Genomic DNA, 22,496 nt, shown 5'->3' with positions numbered 1-22,496 from the left:
CACCACACCTGGATAATTTTGTATTTTTAGCAGCGATGGGGTTTCACCATGTTGGTCAGGCTGGTCTCAAACTCCTGACCTCAAGTGATCCACCCGTCTCAGCCTCCCAAAGTGCTGAGATTACAGGCATGAGCCACTGTGCCCGGCCTAGATTAAGTTTATATTGAGAACTATCACAATGATTCATGAGACTCTCATGAGAAACTAGCCAGAATTGTGAGTTTGTTTCCTCCACTTATACATACTGAACCCACATGTTTTCATTTTCTATACTCTTCACCACATGTTGCTTCTCCCACATGCAACAGGAAACTGGCTCCATGGCAAGGGTGAAAAAGATCTGACCCAGCGGTCCCCACCCACGCCACCTTCCAGGGAGAAGGTGAGGCCAAGATGAGACTTTAATAAGTCGAAAATAAAAGACTGCTAAGTGCTGCCCCACAATTACTCAGAGGCTTGTGGTCAGGTTTGGGAGCTGCTCGGCCTGTTGCCAGCACTTACAAGCTTTCTTGGAAGCAAGACACAGACATTCCTGCGGAATGACTTGAGCAAATTTTGCTAACGCTACAAGGGTTGATTGAACACCACCACACTGAACTGATGCAAGAGGACACTGAATCACGCCCATAAAACACCCGTCCTGTCAAGAGCCTTTTGAGAGGACGCGCAGCAGTCAGCGCTCCGGGGAAAGAAGATGAGAAACACCGGGTGGACCACCCTGGCCAGGCTGCTGGGAACAAGCCTACGTGCACAGCTGCCGGAGGAGAGGCGGGTCTCCCCTCTGGGAGGCATCTCAGCTACACCTGTCAAGTTATAAAAATGTTCCTCTCCCACAGGGCGAGCCCACTCCCAGAATTATTCCAGAAAAGACTTCAGAAGAAGAGACCACCTGGGCAGAGAGGCTCACCGAGGCCTGACCTTAACACATCCCTCAATAAGGGAAAGATTGGATTTAAAAGAAAAAAAAAAAAAAAAGACCAGCTAAATGAAACATCATAAAGCCATTAAGAATAAATAAAAACTTGAGCAGCATGTTCATAATAGAGACTAGACAGGAACAAAGGAAAACGACGGCAATTTGAATTAGGGCAGAGCAAACACAGGTGGTCTTTTTCCCTTTGACTTTTCTTTAAAATAGAGCTTTTTGTTTGTTTGTTTTGCTTTGAGACTGAGTCTCCCTCTGCCGCCCAGGCTGGAGTGAGTGGCACAGTCTCAGCTCACTGCAAGCTCTGCCTCCCGGGTTCACGCCATTCTCCTGCCTCAGCCTCCCGAGTAGCTGGGACTACAGGCGCTGGACACCACGCCCGGATAATTTTTTGTATTTTTAGTAGAGACGGGGTTTCACCGTGTTAGCCAGGATGGTCTCGATCTCCTGACCTCGTGATTCATCTGCCTTGGCCTCCCAAAATGCCAGGATTACAGGCATGAGCCCCCTTGCCCAGCCTAAAATAGAGCTTTTAAATAGAAACAACACAACAACAAAAAAAATGGAAAGGAAAGAGAGGAAAGACTTTGCCCTAATAAAAGGGGCATTCCAGAGGACTTCAGGCCCCAGTGCTAATTCCTGGTGCACTTTTTGTTAGTACACTATGTGTATAATGATGCTTTCCGGGGGAAAAACAACACTATTATAGAGTGTGAAAGAAAGGAAAGGCCTCGACTTTTAAAACAAATACAACAGCAAAAAGAATCCATCGTGTATGAATGTATGTTCACTTCCATTCTATCAGGGCAGTGATACTTTCACTGAGGGGTCCTCTGGGAATACAGTTTACGACAATAAGTTTTGAAGCAAAGAGTGTAAGCCCTGACTCCAAAAACAGCCATGGAACACAAGCCCCCTATCTGCCTGCTCCCCACATCCTTACCGAGAGACGCTTCCAGCCTTGATGGCCCACAGGGCTCCAGTGGCCTCTCACCTGGCTTCTACCTGCAGCTGATGGAAGGCACAAAGGCTGGCTCCCACAAGGGAAGAGGATGCAGTGTAATCTGTCACCTCCCGCCTCCCTTCTTTTTGCCTTTTCTCTTGGGGACTCCTCACCCCCATCCTCTACTTCTGGGGACCCTTACCCCTGGCCTGTTAACTTCCCAACTTCAAACTGAGGGAGCTGAAATCTATCATTTATATTTACTGCTCAAGCACCTATTGGTAATGATTGCTAGAAGGTGTTACAGCAACAGCATTTTCATTTATTTATTGATTTTTTAGAATTAGAACACTAACATAGAAGCTTTGCAGCATTTGGGGGATTTTTAATGAGTATGTGGTTGATGTGATTTATTTGCTTGCTAATGGTGATACAGGTATCTCTAAATTCATAAATCAGCAGTATCTCTCTTTTCAACAGGGTTTTGTTGCTCACCAATGTGACTACTCAGAAAATGGCCACCCACAAAATAATAAATAATGCTATAAAAAGTCTACTTCTTATGGAAAATTGCTGCTAGAAAAATAAATCCCAATTAAGGCCAGGCGTGGTGGCTCACACCTGTAATCCTAGCACTTTGGGAGGCCAAGGCGGGCGGGTCATTTGAGATCAGGAGTTCAAGACCAGCTTGGCCAACATGGAGAAACCCCAACTCTACTAAAAATACAAAAAATTAGCTAGGCATGGTGGCATGCGCCTGTAGTCCCAGCTACTTGAGAGGCTGAGGCAGGAGAAGCCTTTGAAGCTGGGAGATGGAGATTGTCGTGAGCTGAGATCACGCCATTGCACTCCAACCTGGGCCACAGAGTGAAACTCCATTTCCAAAAAAAAAAAAAGTCCTAATTAACTAATGATTCCAAGCCAGCAAATAAAAGTTTGCAGATAGAATTCCAGCTGCTGTGGCAGTTGACATCATCCCTGCAAACATCTGCATTGCTCTAGAGAGAAATCATTACAAGGTACAAAGGGGCTCCCTTGCATCTCCAGCCAGGCTGGGGTCGCCCAGCAAGTGTAAGCAAACCTGTGGGAAGGCTCAGCTGGACTTGGCTGTACACACGGGTGGCCTGCAGCTCTCGACCCTAAGATAGAGGAGAAAGCTTTACAAATATGCTTAGATGCCATTTCTCTGCACAAAGCCACCAGCCTTTCTGGAAAAGTCCTGCACTCCTGCTCTCCTTTTGGAAGAGTCCCATATTCCAACAGTTTGTCATGTGCATCCGAAACCATTTCGACTGGCATCTATAGTCTTCCCAACCAAAGGGCCACGCTACTCTGCGAAAAATGCCACTGGAAGTTTGATCGGGATTGCACTGAGTCTGTAGATCACCTTGGGCAGAATGGACATTTTAGCAATAGTAATTCTTCCAATCCACGCACACAGAATGTCCTTCCATTGTTTCTTCTTCAGTGTAATTATAGTTGTCATTGTTCAGATATTTCACTTTCTTGGTTAAATGTATTTCTAAGCATTTTGGAGGCAGCTACTGTAAACAGAATTGTTTTCTTGGTTTCTTTTTCACATAGTTCCTTGTTAGTGTATAGAAATGCTCCTGACCTTTGTCTGTTGACTTTGTATCCTGCAACTTGACTGAATTTATTTATCAGTTCCAACAGAACTTTAGGGTTTTCTATATATGAGATCATGTCGCTAGCAAACAGAGACAATTTAACTTCATTTCCAATTTGAATGCCTTTTATTTCTTTCTCTGGCCTAACTGCTCTGGCTAGGACTTCCGTACTATGTAGGATAGAGTAGGCACCCTTGTCTTGTTCCTAATCTTAGAAGAAAGGCCTTCAACTCTTCACCATTGAGTATGGTATTTACTGTGAGTGTGTCACGTATGGCCTTTATTGTGTTGAGGAACACTTCTTCTACATCTAATTTGATGGGAGTTTTGTTATAAAACGATGCTGAATGTTGTCATGTGCTTTTTCTGCATCTGTTGAGATGATCACATGGATTTGGTCCTGTATTCTGTTGACATGACAGTTATAGATTTGTCTATGGTGAAGTATCTCTGCACCCTGGGATGAATTCCACTTGATCATGGTATTAAATACAGGATCCTCTTAGTGTGCTATTGAATCCAGTTTGCTAGTGTTTTGTTGAGGAAGGCCAGACTCTACTCTCGATTTGACTGGAGCCTCTCTTGGTGGACGCTGAGTACTCACTGACTCATGGGTGTGGGGGTGTGGGTTCTTTTTTTTTTTTTTTTTTTTTTTTTTGAGACACAGTCTTGCTGTGTCGCCCAGGCTGGAGTGCACTGGCACGATCTCAGCTCACTGCAACCTCTGCCTCCTGGGTTCAAGTGATTCTCCTGCCTCAGCCTCCCGAGTAGCTGGGACTACAGGCGCCCACCACTGCACCCGGCTAATTTCTGTGTTTTTAACAGAGACAGCGTTTCACTTTGTTGGCCAGACTGGTCTTGAACTCCTGACCTCGTGATTCCCCCACCTCAGCTTCCCAAAGTGCTGGGATTACAGGCGCAAGCCGCCGTGCCCGGCCAGGTACGGGCTCTGATATACTTCTAGGGCTCCCCAAAATAATATTTCAGTACTTCCCTGTAGATGAAAAAAATCACCTCTCTCATTGCTTCTGGCAGAATATCACTCATACAGAGCTCTCTGCATTTGAAGCCAACAAAAACACAGGTCTCAATGAACCAGGAGACTGGTCCTGGCAACATGGGGTGATGTATCCGCTCTAAAGACCTTGCAGTCCCAACAGACGTGACACTGAGTGGCTGGACTGAGACACGGCATGTGGACTCTGTTGGAAAGGAGCTGGGGACGAGGACAGGCACAGTGGAGCCAGGATGGTCTTCAGCAAACCTCCTGGGGACTAGGAGCTGGGTTAGTCAGAGCCAAGGGAGCTCTCCAGTACCCTCTGGTAAGGCCCTGACTCCCACAGACACGCTGGCCACCCAGACTTCAGAAGGCACAGAAGACAGAGGCCAGCTGAGCGAAGGGACGATGGCCCAGGCCCTGTGAGAGAGGAAAGAAAGGGAAGAAAAGCACAGCATCCTGGGGTGCCTCAGGAATCAGCTCTAAGCGGCACCTGGGCTTTGGGCAGATGCTGTCAGAGGAGAGGAGAGATCACGGAACAGGTCACAGAAGGAGCCCGGTAGAAGAAGCAGGAGAAACCTCCACTCCCTGCAGAGCTCGCACAGGCCCAGCCCAGGGCCAAGCCGCAGAGGGAGAACACAGCCTTTCCGGGGTGATGTGAGCCTCAGAGCAGCAGAGAAAAGGCAGCGCCGAGATACACGGAACTCTGGAAGCCCCCTCAGCGATTCACTCAGAGGCTTCAAATGTTGTGTCTTAAAAAAAAATCCTAAACTCTTAGGGTTCAGTTTTCAACTAAGTAAAATGCAGAACCCCTCCAGCTGAGGCATGGCGCAGAGGCCGGACTTGGCTGTTTCCTGGCTCCCCCAACTTCCCCATACGCTGGGCCCATCGCTCTGTGTGACTTTGTGCCAAAACCAGACAGATGTCGCCAGTGTCTGCGCTCTGCTATTTTACTCAAGCCTCAACGTTTTCGCTCGGACACATTCCAGGTGCACCACGGTCTGAAGCAAACCACAGCAGTCATTTCCAACACCGTCCTTCTCCAGAAAAGCTGCCAGCAGGACCCCATCTCCTGTTGGCAGTGGCTCCGCACAGGCTTCCTCTTGTCAAGCTCTGCTGCTTCCAGCCACAAGACTGCTGTTCCTGTCCTTGACCTCAAAGCCTACGAAACGATGACGGAGCCCAGTTCTGCTCCTCCTTGGAGCCCCTGCTTTGTGCTGATTCTCTTCCAGAGTCGGCATCTGAGCAACCATCAGTGAGCCTGCCTGGCTCTGTTACAGGGTCTCAGGGCACCTGTTCACGTTGACAATGATATTAAAAGCCACTTAGTGAAACGGCAGAGCCTCCCTGGACTGCCAGAAAAGGACAGGCCACGCAGGCAGCTTGCTGAGATGGCTTCCTGCTCAGAAAATGAAACATGTGAGAAGGCAACTTCCTGGGAATTCACGCAGAGGTGGAGAACTAGACCCATAGGAATGCTGGCTGGTAAGAGGAGAGAAGAAGTCAAAGGACCATTCACCTCCAAGTGAACACAGCACATGTGAGAGAAATGTAAGAGGTAGTTACAGCAGCAAATGTAAACATTTTAGGCCATCTTCCCCCCAGAATATGTTCATGCCCTTGCCTCCCCTTTGTGTAACCTCCCAGTCTGCAAGGAGCTTCTGATTTACATTCTAATTGCAGCATAACAGTTCATAACGCAGCGGATTACACGCAAACCCGGCCGACGGCACGAGACCAGGCCCTGGTACACAGAGGCCCCACTGTACAGTCGGCCAGCGGATACACCCAAGCACAGGCGGTCAGCTACAATCAGTCATGGGGAGGGCTGTTTCCAGGTATCCCTCCTGAGGGACCTGCTTCTGCCCACACAGGCCCATGACTCCTAAAAGGAAAACCGAATCACAATTTGCATCCCTGCTCAGGAAGTCAAACGGCTGGAGGCGGGTGGCTGATGCTAAGCGTGCAAGCAGTATGACAAGGGAGATTCCCTTGGGCATCGCTCTCCAGCAAGTCCACGCAGGGCAGGTCTGGCTGGGTGAGGTTTTGATTTGGGAGAGCGATTCTCATCCTCTGTGCAGTTACAATATATTGTTCATTCATTCTAATATGTTTGTGTTTTTAATTAAAAGTGAATTAAGTCTATCTTTATTTAAAAAAAAAAAAAGAGGTCTCACTATGTTACCCAGGCTGGTCTTGGACTCCTGTGCTCAAGCAATCCCCCTGCCTCAGCTTCCTCGGTAGCTGGGACTGTAGACGTGTGCCACCTGCCCAGCTACTTTTTTAAAATCAATTTTTACATCTTTTGGTATAACCAGAGGTATTCAGTGTCTTAAAACTAGGACTGTGAATCACAACTACACAGTGACCACATGAGAATCTCCAACTAAGTAGAAGCTGGTTAGAGCTGCACATGTATCTTCTGTTTTTTTTTTTTTTTTTTTTTTTTTTTTTTTTTTTTTTTTTTTTTTTTTTTTTTTTTTTGAGACAGAGTCTCGCTCTGTCGCCCAGGCTGGAGTGCAGTGGTGCGATCTCAGCTCACTGCAAGCTCCGCCTCCCGGGTTCACGCCATTCTCCTGCCTCAGCCTCCCGAGTAGCTGGGACTACAGGCTCCTGCCACCACGCCTGACTAATTTTTTTGTATTTTTAGTAGAGACGGGGTTTCATGGTGTTAGCCAGGATGGTCTCAATCTCCTGACCTCATGATCTGCCCGCCTCAGCCTCCCAAAGGGCTGGGATTACAGGCGTGAGCCACTGCACCCGGCTAGCTGCATATGTATCTATTGTGAGCTTGGGGTCAGAGAGAAAGAGTTAGAAACAAGAGACGAGACACATAGAGACACATACACAGCCAGGGACGTGGTATCTGCATACCAATGATATTCAACAGAAACCTTTGAGTAAGTTTGCCACAACAAGCCTCATCTGCCAATTTTACTACACGATCTTTGAGATACACTTCATTAACTAAAACAATGTCTCCTAACAGTTGGCAGTGGTGTCTGAAATAAAGCTCAATGATGAAGTTCTGGAATCTCAGGGCCCCATCCAGGTGCCCCAGACCACACCCGCCCTGACAAATCAAGAGACCAAGAACTCAGTCTCTGCAGCCCAGGCCCTAAGGACAGCAGTCCAACACAGGGATGACATCATTCAGAAGGACAGGCAGAACCCAAGGTCAGCAATTTCCAAAGCCCATCACCACCAACTCACACCAGCAGGCTGAGAACCTGCCGAGGGTTGCAGATTCATTCCGAGGCACCTCCACATACCCTGTCCTCATGGGAAAGAATTTACAGGCAACAAACTCAGCTACTGTCCAGCCAAAAGTCTACTGTCACAACACAATGTCCTTCATTATGCTAATGCCTTAAAAATGTAGACTTGAAATGATATCCCAGCCAGTAAGATCCTGTCACCCAGGGAGCATGCCTCTGGCAGGGGAAGTAAGTGTCAGTAGATTGTGGCCACACATGTCCATCTGGCATTTCCAAGACCACAGGGCTGCTTCATCCCGAATCCGAAGCCAGATTTGGGAAGAGAAAGAAAACGGAGGGAACATCTATGAGATGGCACCACAGACCTGGCTCCTTCATTCCTTGGCTATCCGGTGTCCATTCCACGCCACGAAGGTCTGAGGACTTACAGAGCTGCGCAGGTGCCATAGTGAGGGAGCCTCCCTGCTACCCCTGCCCCTTTCTTAGAATGTCTCTTTAATGCTTGGCTGCAGGTGTAAAAATATGGTCCCAGAGTGAGTGAGTGAGACTGAAAATGGGAAAATAAAAGGAAAAAAAAAATCAATGAGACAGAAAGTTGCTTCTCAAAAAAAAAAAAAAATCAATAAAATTGATAAACCTCTAGCAAGAGAACAAAGACAAAAAGAGAGAACACACCAATCACCAATTTCAGGAAGGAAACCAGGGATATCACTACAGACCCTGCAGCCATTGAAAGATAAAAAGGAGGACTACCGAGAACTTTACGCTCTTAACCTGTTAAAAGAAATGGACCAATTTCTCAGAAACGACAAACCATCAAAACTCAATCAAGATGAAACAGACAATCCAAATGGTTCCACAACCATTAAAGAAATTAAATTCATAATGAGAAAGCGCCCAGAAAAGAACCCCACCTTGGCCCAAATGGTTTCACTGGAAAATTCTACCAAATATCTAAAAATGCATTAACAAAAATTATACACAATCTCTTCTAGAAAATAGAGAGGAGGAAGAACTTCCCAATTCATTTTATGCAGTCGGAACAGGCTGAGTATCTCTAATCTGAAAATCGAACCCCAAAGTGCTCCAAAATCTGAAACTTTTTTAGCACCAACGTGATACTCAAAGGAAATCTCACTGAAGCATTCCAGATCTCAGATTTTTGGATTAGGGATGCTAAAACAGTAAGTATATAATATTCCAAAATCTGTAAACATCCAAAATCTTAAATATTTCTGGTCCCAAGCATTGGGCTTCTCCACCTGTACGACCTTGATACCAAAATCAAATGAAGACAGTACAAAAAAAAGAAATCTGCAGACAAATATCTCCTATGAATTTAGATGCAAAAAAAATTCACAACAAAGCATAACCAGGTTGAATCCAGCAATCCCAAGTAGGATTATTCCAAGTATGTGAGGCTAGTTGAACACGCAAAAGTCAATCCATGGGATCCCTTGTTATCACCACTTAGTGAATGGCAACGCAGCTTCTTCTGCCCCACCCTGACGTCAGCAGCAAGACACTGTCACGGGTGGAAATGCAAGCCATCCTTCCATCCTGTTGTAGCTCCTACCTCAACTTGGAGGTCAGACCCCTGGAAATTCACACTTTCCTATGATTTGTGGAGAGCTGCCTCACCTGCAGATGGCAGGGGTGGCAGGGATCGGCATTCCTTCCTCACCTGCTGACCCAGTACCCACATGCCTGGACAGAGGCACACAGCTCGTTTCCAGCAGGCTCCCTTAGCACCCTGAACCAAGTCACCTGGCACCTCTCCTACCCTGCAAGCATCCAGCTCTACCCAATTAACGTGCCACGCAAGGGTCAAACAGAACTTCAGCTTACTTTGTGAGCCCAGAGGATCCTAAGACAGAAGCGCCCACACCAGTGAGTCCTAGAAGGGCAGTGAGCCCTGGTTGCCCCTGCCAACGCTCATCCCATTCACTACAGTCAAAGCTCAGGGGCCAGGCACTCTGGCCACACATGGAACCCATGCCAGGCCTCACTGAGAAGGAGAAGCTCTGCAAGGCCTTTGGAGCTTTTCAACTTAAAACATGCACAAGCCTACTTAGTCTCTTCTGTGAAACTTCCCCAATTCTGCTCCTTTTTCTATTAAAAGTTGCTCTTGAAAGTTTTGAGGTAAACTTGGAAAACACCAAATATATGTTCAACTATTGAAAGACTCCAAAATGAAAATTCAAGTTCATCTGGCTTGGAAGTTGTGAGTCAAAGGGGTGTCACTGCACCCTGTGTTCAACTGTGGCTTGGAGCAACCGTACAGATTTGCGAGACGGGGAGGTGGGGCCCTGGAGAAGTTTGCTCACGTTTGCTGACTTGTAGTATCTGGCATGGAAACCGGCCACAGCAGCATAGATTTTCCTACAGTGAAGTCAAGAATCCTTAAAACAACCCACCAGAACTGTGTCAGGTACACCACTGTCTGCTAGGTGGGAGGCACACTGTGGCTGGCACAATCATGGTGGGCAAGATTTCTCTAGGGCCACACTGAGACAAGGCATGGTTCTGCCACGCAGCCCCGGAGCCTTACAGAATACAGGGTATCCACGTGGATGCTCAGGAGTGTATGTCAGCAGCTACTTCAGGAGCAAGGTCATGACCAGTGCTCCAGTTCCAGCAGGCTCCCCCAGCGCCCTGAACCAAGTCACCTGGCCCCTCTCTTACCCTGAGAACATCCTGGCTCTACGCAATTAACACGCCAAGCAAGGGTCAAACTCCAACCTGCTACTGGAGTGCTGGCACGCTGGTCGTGACCCTGCTCCTGAAGTAGCTGGCCAACGGAGGTGCTGCCACTGAGTGGTTATGGTCCAGGTCAGCACCACGCCAAGCCCTCCCTCCTCCCCGAACTCCTCCATGTTCCCTCTCTGCCAGCCTTGCCCCATAACTAAAGCCCCTCACACCCTGGAAGTCATCCCTGTGGGGCTCGAGGCGCCGGGCAGTGCCATTCCCACCCCACCCGTGCCAGGAGAGGACCTGCAGTTTCTAGAACTGCCTGGGGCCCGCTACCTATAGATAGATCATCCTTATTTTTAGAAACAAATTATCTTCTAGACTTTCACCAAGGTAATTCTTTGAGTTTTATTCACATTGTCTTAGTTTCCCATTTCTCTTGACCTCTTCCTGTTCTGTCACAAACTGTATCCTGCTAGATTTTGGCACTCAGTTCCTTACAGGGACTCCAGGCATGTGAGTCCCCACAGCAGCCAACACAGAGACATATGCAGGCTTCACTTTCTCAGGAGGTATGTCACCGCGGAAAGCCAGGAGTAAGAACGTTCCTGCTAGCCAGTAACACAGTGTCACTCAGGCTGCCATGACCCATGAAGCGGGACAACCGAAAGCAGGGTGGACATCGTGAGTCAGCAGAACTACCAGAGCAGCCCAACTCACCCCTCCCGCCTGCCCTCCTCCAGCAGCAAAAGGAAACACCAGAGTCCTCCATGGCTTCTGCAATGGAGAGTTCTTTGTGTACACCTCCCACCCCATCCCCTTACACCAGAATCCCAAACTCTTCCTTGAATGGGCTCACACCTTTCAGATTGGAGAAAGCAAGATTTTACTCAGGGTGCTAAAATATCTTACATATAAAAAGTTGAGATTGCCTGTAAAACCCCACAAGGTTTTAATTCAACAAGTGAACATGGGCAAGGAGTCTAAAGTTGTTCCCCTTTTCTAGACAAATGGAAATATTTTAAATAAATCTCCAAGAAGGTTCTGATAGATCAGTGTTTCTTCAAAAATTCGTTGACACTGACTGATATTCAAGGAATTACTAGGAAATTCAAACTGCCGCCACAACAGTGGAAATCTGAGCACTGTTTCTTGAAAACACAGGAGCCTTAAGTGGATTTAAAGATCAAGACACAGAATCGAGGCAACTGCATGGCAAATGCACCTGACAGTCCAGTCAGACAGTGAACCTAACAGGGAACCCAACATGAGAAGCAGGCTGCGGGAGGCCACGTCTGTCACGCACACCTGCCTGGTTTGGAAGAACTGCTGGGAAATTGAAATGCAACACTCCAGGAAGCTAGGGCACGGTCAGCTTCCTGATTGCCATCTCAAGCAAGGCTCAGCCTGTGTCCATGCGAGTCCAAACAAGGGACTGTGGAGCCAGGTGCAGATGACTCGAGCCCGAGCAGCGTCTTCCCCACGCTGTGCAACTGGGTACTTCCGGCCCTTGAGCCTTCCACAATGTTTTTGCAACACAGGCGTGGGCAGAGTCTTGCCTTCCCCCTGCAGAAGCTGGGCAAGTGCCATGAGGGAGGCTGGACAGTTCCACTCCCAGATTCCGAGACTTTTCCGCCTCGTCCTGGGGTCCAGCTGACCTATCTCCCCCAGGTGCCAGGACCCCTCATGCAAATGTACACGGGAATGTGTGCAGCCAGGCCATTTCTTCACCTCCATGTAAAATCCTTTCATTAGAGGATGATGTTAAATATATTTATATATCATTTCCTCTTTATATGTAAGACAAGCATTTACTCTAACAAGTCTATTCATCATTTCTTTCTCAAGCTCTTGAAACAATTAGGTTCCTTCAGGAGACAGAAGTTTACACAAAATATAATTTTTTTCCTCTTGAAAAATTATAACACTGAGGGGTAAAAGCTGACTCTGTGGGAAAATGCAGTGGGCCACACGGGTTATTATGTCTAATACTATGAAAGGGCAAGAAGGAGAGAAGCCTGTCATCGCGTCCTGGTATCAGGTGACTGTAAGAAGAACCTCTCGGGCAGACAATGAATTGCTGCATTTTATTTTGTTTCTAAAGCATAGAGCAAGAAGAACCAAGCAGCCTCTGACTTTCCCAGCTTCCAGGCTGTCCAACAAACAACTTTCACTGCCCTGCTCAGCTTCGGGAGGGAGGGAAGAACGGAGCAAGGAAGGGAGGCAGGAGGAGAGGAAGGGCACACACACCTCCACCAGCCGCCAGGCCTCGCTGATGACTGCATACTGCAGGCGGTTCAGAACAAAGCCAGCCACCTCCTTCTGGACTCGCATGGGGCACTGTCCAATCTTCTTCATCAGGGCGTGGGTTCTGTCCACCGTCGTAGGGGCCGTCTCCGGGTGGGGGACCAGCTCAATCAGCGGGATGTAGTACGGCGGATTCACCTTAGGAGAGAGAGAGAAGTAGGGGAGCCAAGGAGATGACCCTGGATTTGAGGCACCCACCCGGAATGGTCAGAGCAGCAGATGCATCTTTGGAATGGTGCCTTTAGATTCAGTGGCCAACAACAACATACTTGAGAAAGAAATTTGTTCACAAAGGAGAGAGAAAAAGGGAACCTGATGCAGAATTGTGTGGTGTTATTTAAAAAAAAAAATACCCCAAATACAAAGTTGGAATTTGGAGGAACAGCTTGCTATCCTGTATGTTTACGGCTAGTCTTCACATTCCTGGCCTCCCTAGGACAGAGTCTCTCTGCTCCCATCTGTCTTGTCTTCAAAGCTTCCTCGCAGCCCATTCCCCCGAGAATCATGTCTTCCCATCTGCAGTCACCACAGGCTCTGACATTCTCCTGTGTCAGTGTTAAAAATTATTAGCAAGTTGGGTGTGGTGGCTCACACCTATAATCCCAGGACTTTGGGAGGCCGAGGTGGAGGGATCACTTGAGCCCAGGAGTTCAAGACCAGCCTAGGCAACATGGCAAGACCCTGTCACTACAAAAAATAAAAAAATTAGCTAGGTGTGGTGTTGTGTACTTGTAGTCCCAGCTACTTGGAAGGCTGAAGTGGGAGAATCACTTAAGCCCAGGAAGTGGAGGCTACAGTGAGCCATGACTGTGCCATTGTACTCCAGCCTAAGTGACAGTGCCAGATGATCTTAAAAATAAATTATTAGCAGTGTCTTCCCAAAACCTGGTATTTCCTTAATTCCTCCATATTGTACCTTAAGCATCTGCCTCTTCCAATCTAACATCACCTTCCAGCTCTAGAAATCAACAAGCATCAACACACCTCAGCAGCCCCAGCACCCCGACGAGCCCAAGACAGGAAGGCACTGTCCAGGTGAGTGGGCCCCGAGGGAGGACCCCGGACTTTACCATTCAACTCTTGCGTTCTTGGTTTACTTTGAGAAACTGTTCTTACAGATTCCTCACAGAGAATTATCAAATGTTCGTAGAAAACAGTGCTTAGTAGAACCGGACTGGCCTGAGCACTGAGCCAAGTATACCACAGGAAACTGGTCCCCAAATGGTGCTTTTAAATGGGGTTTCCTCCACCATATGGGTGATAAGTAGAATGTCACATTTGCTCAGTGATGCTTCCATGAGCAAAAGCTTCCATCTAAAGATGACTCCCACAGAAGAGGGGAGGAGCAATAAGGGCCGTCCTGGGCGCCCGCTCTCCCTCTCAGGAATCAAGAAAAGACGGCTCCTGTTTCCAAATAGACAGATGGTAAACCGATGTCTCGGTTAAACACCTGTCACTTACTGAATTCTTACAGAAATACCTAACCTCTGACCTTTTGAAAAATCAAGATTAGAAGAACTGGAAGTGTGTCTTTCTCAGATGAATTTTGCTTTATTTTATATAAAGCAGGCATGCCGGGGCTGGGGTCTTTCGAACATTGTAAGCCTCGCTGGTAGCAAAAACAGACGGAGACAAGGAGTTAGAAAGCATTTCTATTTAAAACTCACCAGTTCCCTCCTCTCAGTCTTCTCTGCAATTTTTCCTGCTCACACTTTCCCTGAGTGATGGTGACCCCCAGTCTGCCACAGTGGCCCACCTGTCCCCACTCCCTGGTGTCACCACCACCAAGACTCGAGGACACAGAATACACCTGCGTGTCTCACACAGATCCCAGCCTCACCCTGGAGCTGGATGCCTTCCCTTGGGCACATCCCAGCACAGACTCGTCTCATGTGGGTTACCCCCACCGTCCGGCACCCTGGGAGGTTCCTGATCTCAGTGAGAATGTGTCACATCCCCACACCCAAGTCAGTGCCAGAAGAAGTGTTCCTGGCCCCTGCCTCTCCCTAGCCCCTCTCACTTTCCATTGAGAGGCGAGGCCAGCTGAACTTCCTGGGTCAAGTGTTAACTTGGGGAACTTGTCTGTCTTAACAAAAGGATTGTAAAACGCACCAATCAGGAACTTTCCTGTCTTACAAGGGGATTGTAAAACGCACCAATCAGCGCTTTGTAAAACGCACCAATTGGCGCTCTGTAAAATGCACCAATCAGTAGGATTCTAAAAGTAGTCAATCGCGGGGAGGACTGAAAAAGGGCACTCTGATAGGACAGAAACGGAACATGGGCGGGGCCAATTAGGGAATAAAAGCTGGTCACCACCCCGCCCCACCCTGGGGCTTAAGTGCAGTGTCTTTGCTGCGGAAGCTTTCTCCTTTTGTTTTTCACACTAAACCTTGCTACCGCTTACTCTTTGGGTCCGTGCTATCTTTAAAAGCTGTAACACTCAACGCCAACCTCTGCTGTTCACGAAGGCAGCAAGACCAGAACCTACCAAGACCAGGAACCCACCGGCAAGAACCAATTCCGGACACACCATCAGCTACTGAAGTCCTGTTACTTGTCTTCACTTTTCTCTCAGAAAAACCACTGCTACCGCCACCCTCAGCTCAGGTCCCCCATTTCCAAATAGATTCTGCACTCCCTTCACGGGACTCCTACTGGGATCTCAGCCCCTCCATCTCATCTTCCCAGAGCAATCCGTGTTGTGGCGGGAGCCTATCCAATCCACAACAGCAGCAAACAGAACGGCTGGGTGCAGGGGCGGGGCAGTGGGAAGTTAGGGTTTCATGGGTAAGGGATTCAGTCTTACAGGACGAGAAAGTTCCATGGATCCTTGGTCGTGGTGGTTTAACTAATGAGAATGTCCTTAATGCCTCCCAACTGCACACTTAGAAATGGCTAAGACGGTAGATTGTTATGTGTATTTTACCACAGTTACAAACTTTAAAAGTAAAAAACAGGACTTTGCTCAGGACTCCTCCAGCGAAAAATCTTGAAGGGCTCCCCAGCACCCACGATAACAAAGCACGCGGCTGAGCAGGATGCAGAGGCCAGAGACTGGGCCCCACCCAATCCCCCTGAAACGGACTTCCATCCACCCCGACTTCCATCCACACCTGCGTGTCCACCTGCCGAAGTCGCCGCAAAAGGACCTTGGGGTCTCCTGGCTGGGACACAGTCTCCCTAACCTCAGCCCTCGGCCTCTGACCCAAGAGGTCAATCTTGCCAATCAGGTCAGGTGCCCTTTGAATTGACCACCGCAGCGGGGAGGGGAGGAGACCAGCGACGAGAGGGGACAGCTTCCCCCGCCCCCAACCTTCCGTGTGGGAATGTGCGAGGTGGACTCACAAACACGCCCCCGAAAGGGTTAGACAAATACCACGGCAGCGCCGCGCAGGGGCCTGGGCCTGGGCCTGGGCCCGCGCAGGCCGGGGGAGCACAAGGGGCGCATTCTTCCCCGCCGCCCGGGGCCGTGTGACCGCGCCGACAGCGCCGCCGCCCGCAGAGGCTCCCTTCCCCCGGCGCCGGGACCAACCAAAACGGCGAGGACCCCAGGGCCGACAGCGCCCCCGCGGGAGGCAGCCGGGCTGCAGACTTGCCAGCCCTCGGTGTTTCACGCTTCGTGGACAGCCCATCCTCTCCGCGGCGCGCTCGCAGGGAGGGTCAAAGGCAGCTCCGAGCGGCCGCAGGGGCGCGCAGATGTGCAAAGGGACGCACAGCACGGGCGCTTGGCAAACAGCAAGCCCATACGTCCAATATTTGCCAACAATACCAGGGCAGATGACTTCAGTGTCAGGCGTGAGGTGAGCCCGAAAAGGCCAAGCACGGGCTGGGGCGGGGGACGGGGCTAACTGGTGGCCTCTCCCCCCACGACCACCGCACACCCCAGTCTGCCAGCCGCGGCCCCTTTCCCAGGCAGACCTGTCCATACTGCACAGTAATTGGTGGGCTCCAAAGACCCCACTTGTCCCGTCGGGCCATCGTCTTCCCAGACTGAACTAAGGAGGAGAAAAACCGAGGGAGCCTCTTTGTAAAGTGTGCCTCAACTATCAGTAGAAAACTGCCACTCTGTCAATGCTAACTAGAGCTCAATAAGGCCTGAGACTGCGATGCAACGTGCACACCGTTGTCACTGACAGGCCCCAGCCGGCACATCCTCCTCCCCCAGACTTTCCACGTGGGAATTCCAGAGTCACTGCCACGAGGAGTCGAGGAAACAACACAAAAGACACAGGAGAAGAAAATATCCAGAACACAGCCGGCCTGCAGCGTGGCCATCAGCAGCTCTAGTCCTGGAAGCACACCCTAAAACCCAGCCCGAACTCCTGCGCTGGGAGTGCGTGCCCGCCTGGCCAGCGCCTTTCCCAATCCACGGACCAGAAGTCTGGCCCCGCCCCAGGGAACACGTTTCCGTGGCCATGCAACGAGGGCTGCAGGCTTCTCTGTATGGGCAGAGACAGAAGCAACCTTTCCAATTTGCTGAATATCCACTTTTGTCACAGCATGAACAAGCCTCCTTTTTCTTCATCCTATTTTCGGCCCAGGCAAAAATCACTAATGATTGAAACAAACGGCCCCAAGCAGGGACTGGGGGCTGCAGGCTGGGCTCCTAGCTGGCTGCGGGGTGGGGGTGGGGGCTTCGTGGAAACTGGGGTTCCTCAGAGATCACAAATAGGTCTTGATTTTGTAGGGACTGCCTGTCCAGTCCCCTAGAGGTCCCGTGAGGTGAGCAAGAGGTGGGGCCAGGCGGGGTGCCTTTCTCCTGTAATTCCATCACTTTGGGAGGCCGAGACAGGAGGCTTGCTTGAGGCCAGCAGTTCAAGGCTGCAGTGAGCTATGATGGCACCACTGCTCTCCAGCCTGGGCGACAGAGCCACAGAAAAAGAAAAAAAGAGAGAGAGAGGTGGGCAGCTGGAACATAGAGGAAAGAAAGGGAAAAGTCCAAAGATGGCTAATTTGGGTTATTTGATTTGCTTTCATTAACATGGGTTTTGTTTAAAAATAATTTGTAACAATAAGGAAGATATTTTTAAATTATTATTATTATTTTGAGACGGAATCTCGCTCTGTCGCCCAGGCTGGAGTGCAGTGGCGCAATCTCGGCTCACTGCAAGCTCCGCCTCTCGGGTTCACGCCATTCTCCTGCCTCAGCCTCCTGAGCAGCTGAGACTACAGGTGCCCGCCACCATGCTCAGCTAATTTTTTGTATTTTTAGTAGAGATGGGGTTTCACTGCGTTAACCAGGATGGTCTTGATCTCCTGACCTCGTGATCCACCCGCCTCGGCCTCCCAAAGGGGAAGATTAATTTTTAAAATAAGGTCTGGACTTTATGCTGTTTCATTAAATAAGTGAGCAATAGTGGGATGGAACAAGAGTAGGAAAGAGGGAGAAAAGTGTCATTATTCAACAGTTACCAGCTCCTGCTGGTCAAGGGACTGGGTTGGGTGTGAGGGAGAAGAGTGTCCTCTCACCCATCTGGCAATTTAAAATTAAAGAGACATAGTAAAGGTCTCATCAAAGAACTCAGGAGGTATTTTCTGAACAACTTTGTTAGATTAGTTTTGTTTTGAACTAACTTAGAAGCAAGAACATGGGTTAGAAATTAGGAGGCTGACCCCTTCCACTGAAGCAATCAAGCAGCAACCTCGAAAGTGCTGGGGCCTCCAGGACCCCTTTCTGCAGACATGGGTATGTCACCAAAGCAAAGGCACGGCAGGCTTCTCGGGACTCGCTTTCAATTAGGGTCCCTCGTAATGCTAATCTCACTCGTATTTGAGTGGTAACCAAATGTGACGGGTTCTCTTCTACTTTTATGCATCTCAGCCTCCTTATTTTATAACCACTCCTCATTCTTTCCATCATATCTCCTAGGACCATGCAGCTATGTAAATGGTGTTCCAAGTTGCTGCTCTTCTTAGCACATAAAACCTGGCGGGCATCTACAGATGTGGTAGGCATCTGTTACCTCCACACTCGAAATGGCTCTTGCTCAGAAAGAGGAATTGCCCAGCTCTTGATCCTAGGCCCTGGTCACTCATGCTCGGAATACTGCCCGACTCCTGTGACTTCATTGCTCCCCTCTCTGACCCGTCTTCATCCCAGGAAGGACCTTCATGTTACCCTCCCCAAGCAGCACTTCCACTACATCACACTGATGCTCTGGACCCAAGCTGTCTGTCCCAGCTCTTCAGAGTAACCCTCACGATTCTCCAGACCCAACCATTAGTGAGCCCTCCAGTGTTCTCCCATGGCTCCAAGGCATGTGTGCTCATACCACCAGGCTGGCCTCCCATAATTCTGCACACCGAGAGTGTCCTTGGCCCAGGGTCTTTGCTTATGCTCTTCCCCAGCCTCCGACCCTCTCATCCCTTCATCAGCCCAACCAGTTCCTAGCCAGGCTGGGCCCTCTGTGTTGCTTCTCCCTGATCTGAACCTCTGACAACCTGGTGATGCCAAGGGTGTGGTCACTATTTTGTACTATTATAGTTATCACAGCTTGAGCTAAGTCACTTTTCCCGTTCGAACAGGCATCCTGGTTCTCCAGGGTCACACTGGGCTCACAGCTGGGGCTCAAATGTCATTGACTGAATCTCCTCTCTCATTCCCCTTTCCTCACTTCAATACGTTAACCGCTAAAAGATTCCTTGAGTGCTTGCATGCCAATTTGAAACTTATTGTCCAAGGCACCTCATAATGTACTCCTGGAAAATAAGCTTGCACAGTTAATTACAATGAGTGGGTGGAAGGGAACCACAAGGGGAAAAAAGTCCTTAAAGTCAGACCTACAGTCAGAATCTCAGGAGCGGGACCCAGAATCTGCATTTTAACAAAATAGATCCCATCTGAATTGTGCTGAGTAAACTACACAGTGCAAGTGACATATCTATAGAATCCTACACAATGTATATGTTTTTGATGCAGCACTTTTATATTGACAGTAGAATTATTTGTTTATTAGTCGGTCTCCTCAGCTACACAGTTACTTGGGGGTGAAAGTCTCAAAGCATTGCTCACTCTATTCCGTTGCACGTTAGGTACACAGATACAAATCCAAGGAATTTTGGGATAAAATTCTTTTTTAAAATACTGGTATTGTGCAACTCTGTAAATACAGTAAGAACCACTGAACTGCACAATTTGAATGGGCGAACTGTGTAAGTGAATTATATCTTAATAAAGCAGTTTAAAAGACTAATGGATTACTCACAAGTTATTGACCCCCTCCCCCGCAAAAAAAAAAATAAAAAATAAAAAATAAAAAACAGAATGAGATACAATCAATCCTCCAGATTTAAAATACTCACAGGATGAGCCACGATGCATTGCTTTACATGGACCAAGCCAGCAAACAACTTGGAAGGCATGAGACAAGAAGTGGAACTGCTTAAGATCACTCGATCATCAACGATGGAATCTAACTGAGCAAAAATCTTCTTCTTCAGTTCTAGGTCTTCTGGAACACACTCCTGAAAAGGACACATTGAAATGACTATTCATGACCACTCAACTCAGGCCCCAAACAAAGCATTTCATGTTTGTTTCATTCCTCAAATGAACCACTTTGAAAATGATAAGGTTCAGGACATGTTATCCCAAAATATGGCAACTTGGCATTTGAGAAAACAGCTGAAGCAGGGAGGTCCCTCTGACCTTTGCTCTCTCCTCCCCTAAAGCAGGCTGTAAAAGAATTTTCTGCCCTTCCGTTGAAGCAGGTCATAAGACCCTCATACCAGAGGTACCCTCCCTACACCCAGAGAAAAACAATCTCCTTGTCTCTGAAGACGCAAGGACACAGGGGAGAATCTGAACAAACAGGCCTTGCCAACTTCCCTCTAGTTTAATGCCAGCTAGATCATACCCTTTGTCCTAGTATACCTCTGAAACACTGTCTATTCTTTATCAAACCTAAGCATGTGTCGTGTAAAACTTACAATAAATACATCTGTATGTTTCTCTCTCGTTCATCTATCTTTTGTTATAGGGCCCTCAGCCATGAACCTTTCCATAGGAGAAGAAAAGATTTTACTTGTTCTGCCTTACAAAATCCACCAGCAAGATTTAAGGACAAGAAAACGCTGCTGGAAAATATGATAAATCTTGATAACTCTGGCAAGTGGGTGATGAATATATGGGAGTTTGTTGTACTTTCTAATTTTGAATAGCCTGGAAATTCTCATAATAAAAAAGTCTGCCAACGATATGGGGGTGGATTCTACAAACAAAACACACAACAGCACCCCAGGCAAACTGCTAAAAACATCAGTAGTTATCATCAACATTTATTTTCCTTATCTGCTTTGACCATCAGATCAACAGATCTCCAAGGAAAAATCTCATCCTCATGAAATGAACAAACATGTTACATCCGTAATTCCCAAAAGGCTTCTTGAGAATCCATTTCTAATTGGAGATCCTTTTGAAAAAGATCTCCACTTCCAAAAATCGAAAACTACGTTAATCGGGGTAGGGAAGTGGGATAAAGATGCAAATTTGGATTAAATACTGCAGATAACAACCACTCTCAAGTTCTAATTACAAAGCTAGAGTGAGAGTGAGATGATACCTTCTAACACCCAGCACTGGCCCACAGGCGAGGCGTGTTCCCTGCCACATGAGGATGAAGAGGACACCGCCCTGCTGTGGATGGAAGCAGACCAGGGGGAAGATGCAAGAGCTGCTCTGACGCTTTGGAAATACTAGAGCTGTCCTTCCTCTCCTGACATCTGCACCTCTGGGATCACACCAGGGGTCACTCCTAACCAAGGTCCCTGCTCACCTAGGGGCAACAGGTGCTGCAGGGGAGGAGGTAGGGCCTCCCAACATTCCCCAGTGACTTCAGGAGAATGACTCTCAGTGTGGTGCAATAACCATCCCATCAGAATCAACTGCGTGGCTTGTTAAAAATGCAAATTCTTGGGCTCCCATCCCGGACCTACTGAATCAGAGTCTCGGGGGGTGGGTTCCAGGCATCTGCAGTTCCAACAAGCGTCCCTGATGATTCCTGTTCCCACTAAAGTTTGGGAACCACTCTTCTGAGGTGTCTTTCCAAAGCGTCAGTCCTTAATGCTCTCGGTGCCGTGTGCCACGAAACGCATCCTCAAGGGTTTCCTCTCCATCCCAACTATTCAGGGATAAACAAGGTGCCCTGATGGGAAATGGGAAGGTTATTAGCACTGCAGCCATCTCATGGTCCCTAACCACCTGATCAATTTCACTAAAATGTTAAATTTACATATCATATGAGGTCATGAATACAGTATAAACACCAGCAGATAATTGTGCAGATGTGAAATTCAATGCTGAAGTACTACTAGAAATTGTATCAGAATCACCCTTCAAAAATAAATGTTTTCAAGTTTAATTGAATAATGCTAATAGTTAATAATATCTAATAATATTGAAATCAGCTGTGTAAATAGTGTGACATGAATTTTGCATCTATATTATCTACAAGATTTTTAAAGTTTTATTGTAAGGGTAGGGAGCCCATATTGGATTTTTTATACTTTTTAAAAATATAATTAAACCATGTGAATCTTTTTAAAGAAACAAAGGTCGCATAAGCACCACATCTCAAAGACAGAAAAAAAAAAATCAGTCATTTAAGAACTGTAAAGCCCATTGTGTTAACTCCCCTTATCAAAGGGGGAAAAAGAGCTACAGTAGCTGGCTCATTGTATTGAGTCATTCCTGGATCAGTTAAGTCTGCAAGTTGGGTTAAGTTTAAATGGAGCCTTGTAGCAAAGCCAGAGACGAAGAATGATGCAGATCCTGTGTAAGCTAATA

General features: G+C 48.0%; 1 protein-coding gene across 2 annotated transcripts in view; it reads right to left on the bottom strand.

Moving 5' to 3' along the window:
• Nucleotides 1–22,496, bottom strand: part of CRYL1 (crystallin lambda 1) — a 117,121-nt gene that overhangs the window by 14,483 nt on the left and 80,142 nt on the right. For both annotated transcript variants that reach the window (XM_030922129.1, XM_030922128.1), the window contains exons 4-5: nt 20,015–20,176; nt 12,653–12,847 (exon numbers count right to left, since the gene is read on the bottom strand). In XM_030922129.1, the coding sequence (XP_030777989.1) occupies nt 12,653–12,847; nt 20,015–20,176 (357 nt within the window). The remainder of the gene's footprint in view (nt 1–12,652; nt 12,848–20,014; nt 20,177–22,496) is intronic.

This window comes from Rhinopithecus roxellana, chromosome 18 (genome assembly GCF_007565055.1).
Source record: "Rhinopithecus roxellana isolate Shanxi Qingling chromosome 18, ASM756505v1, whole genome shotgun sequence".
Classification (NCBI taxonomy): domain Eukaryota; kingdom Metazoa; phylum Chordata; class Mammalia; order Primates; family Cercopithecidae; genus Rhinopithecus; species Rhinopithecus roxellana.
The sequence above is the reverse complement of the archived record's forward strand: the minus strand, read 5'-3'. Positions and strand labels throughout refer to the sequence as shown.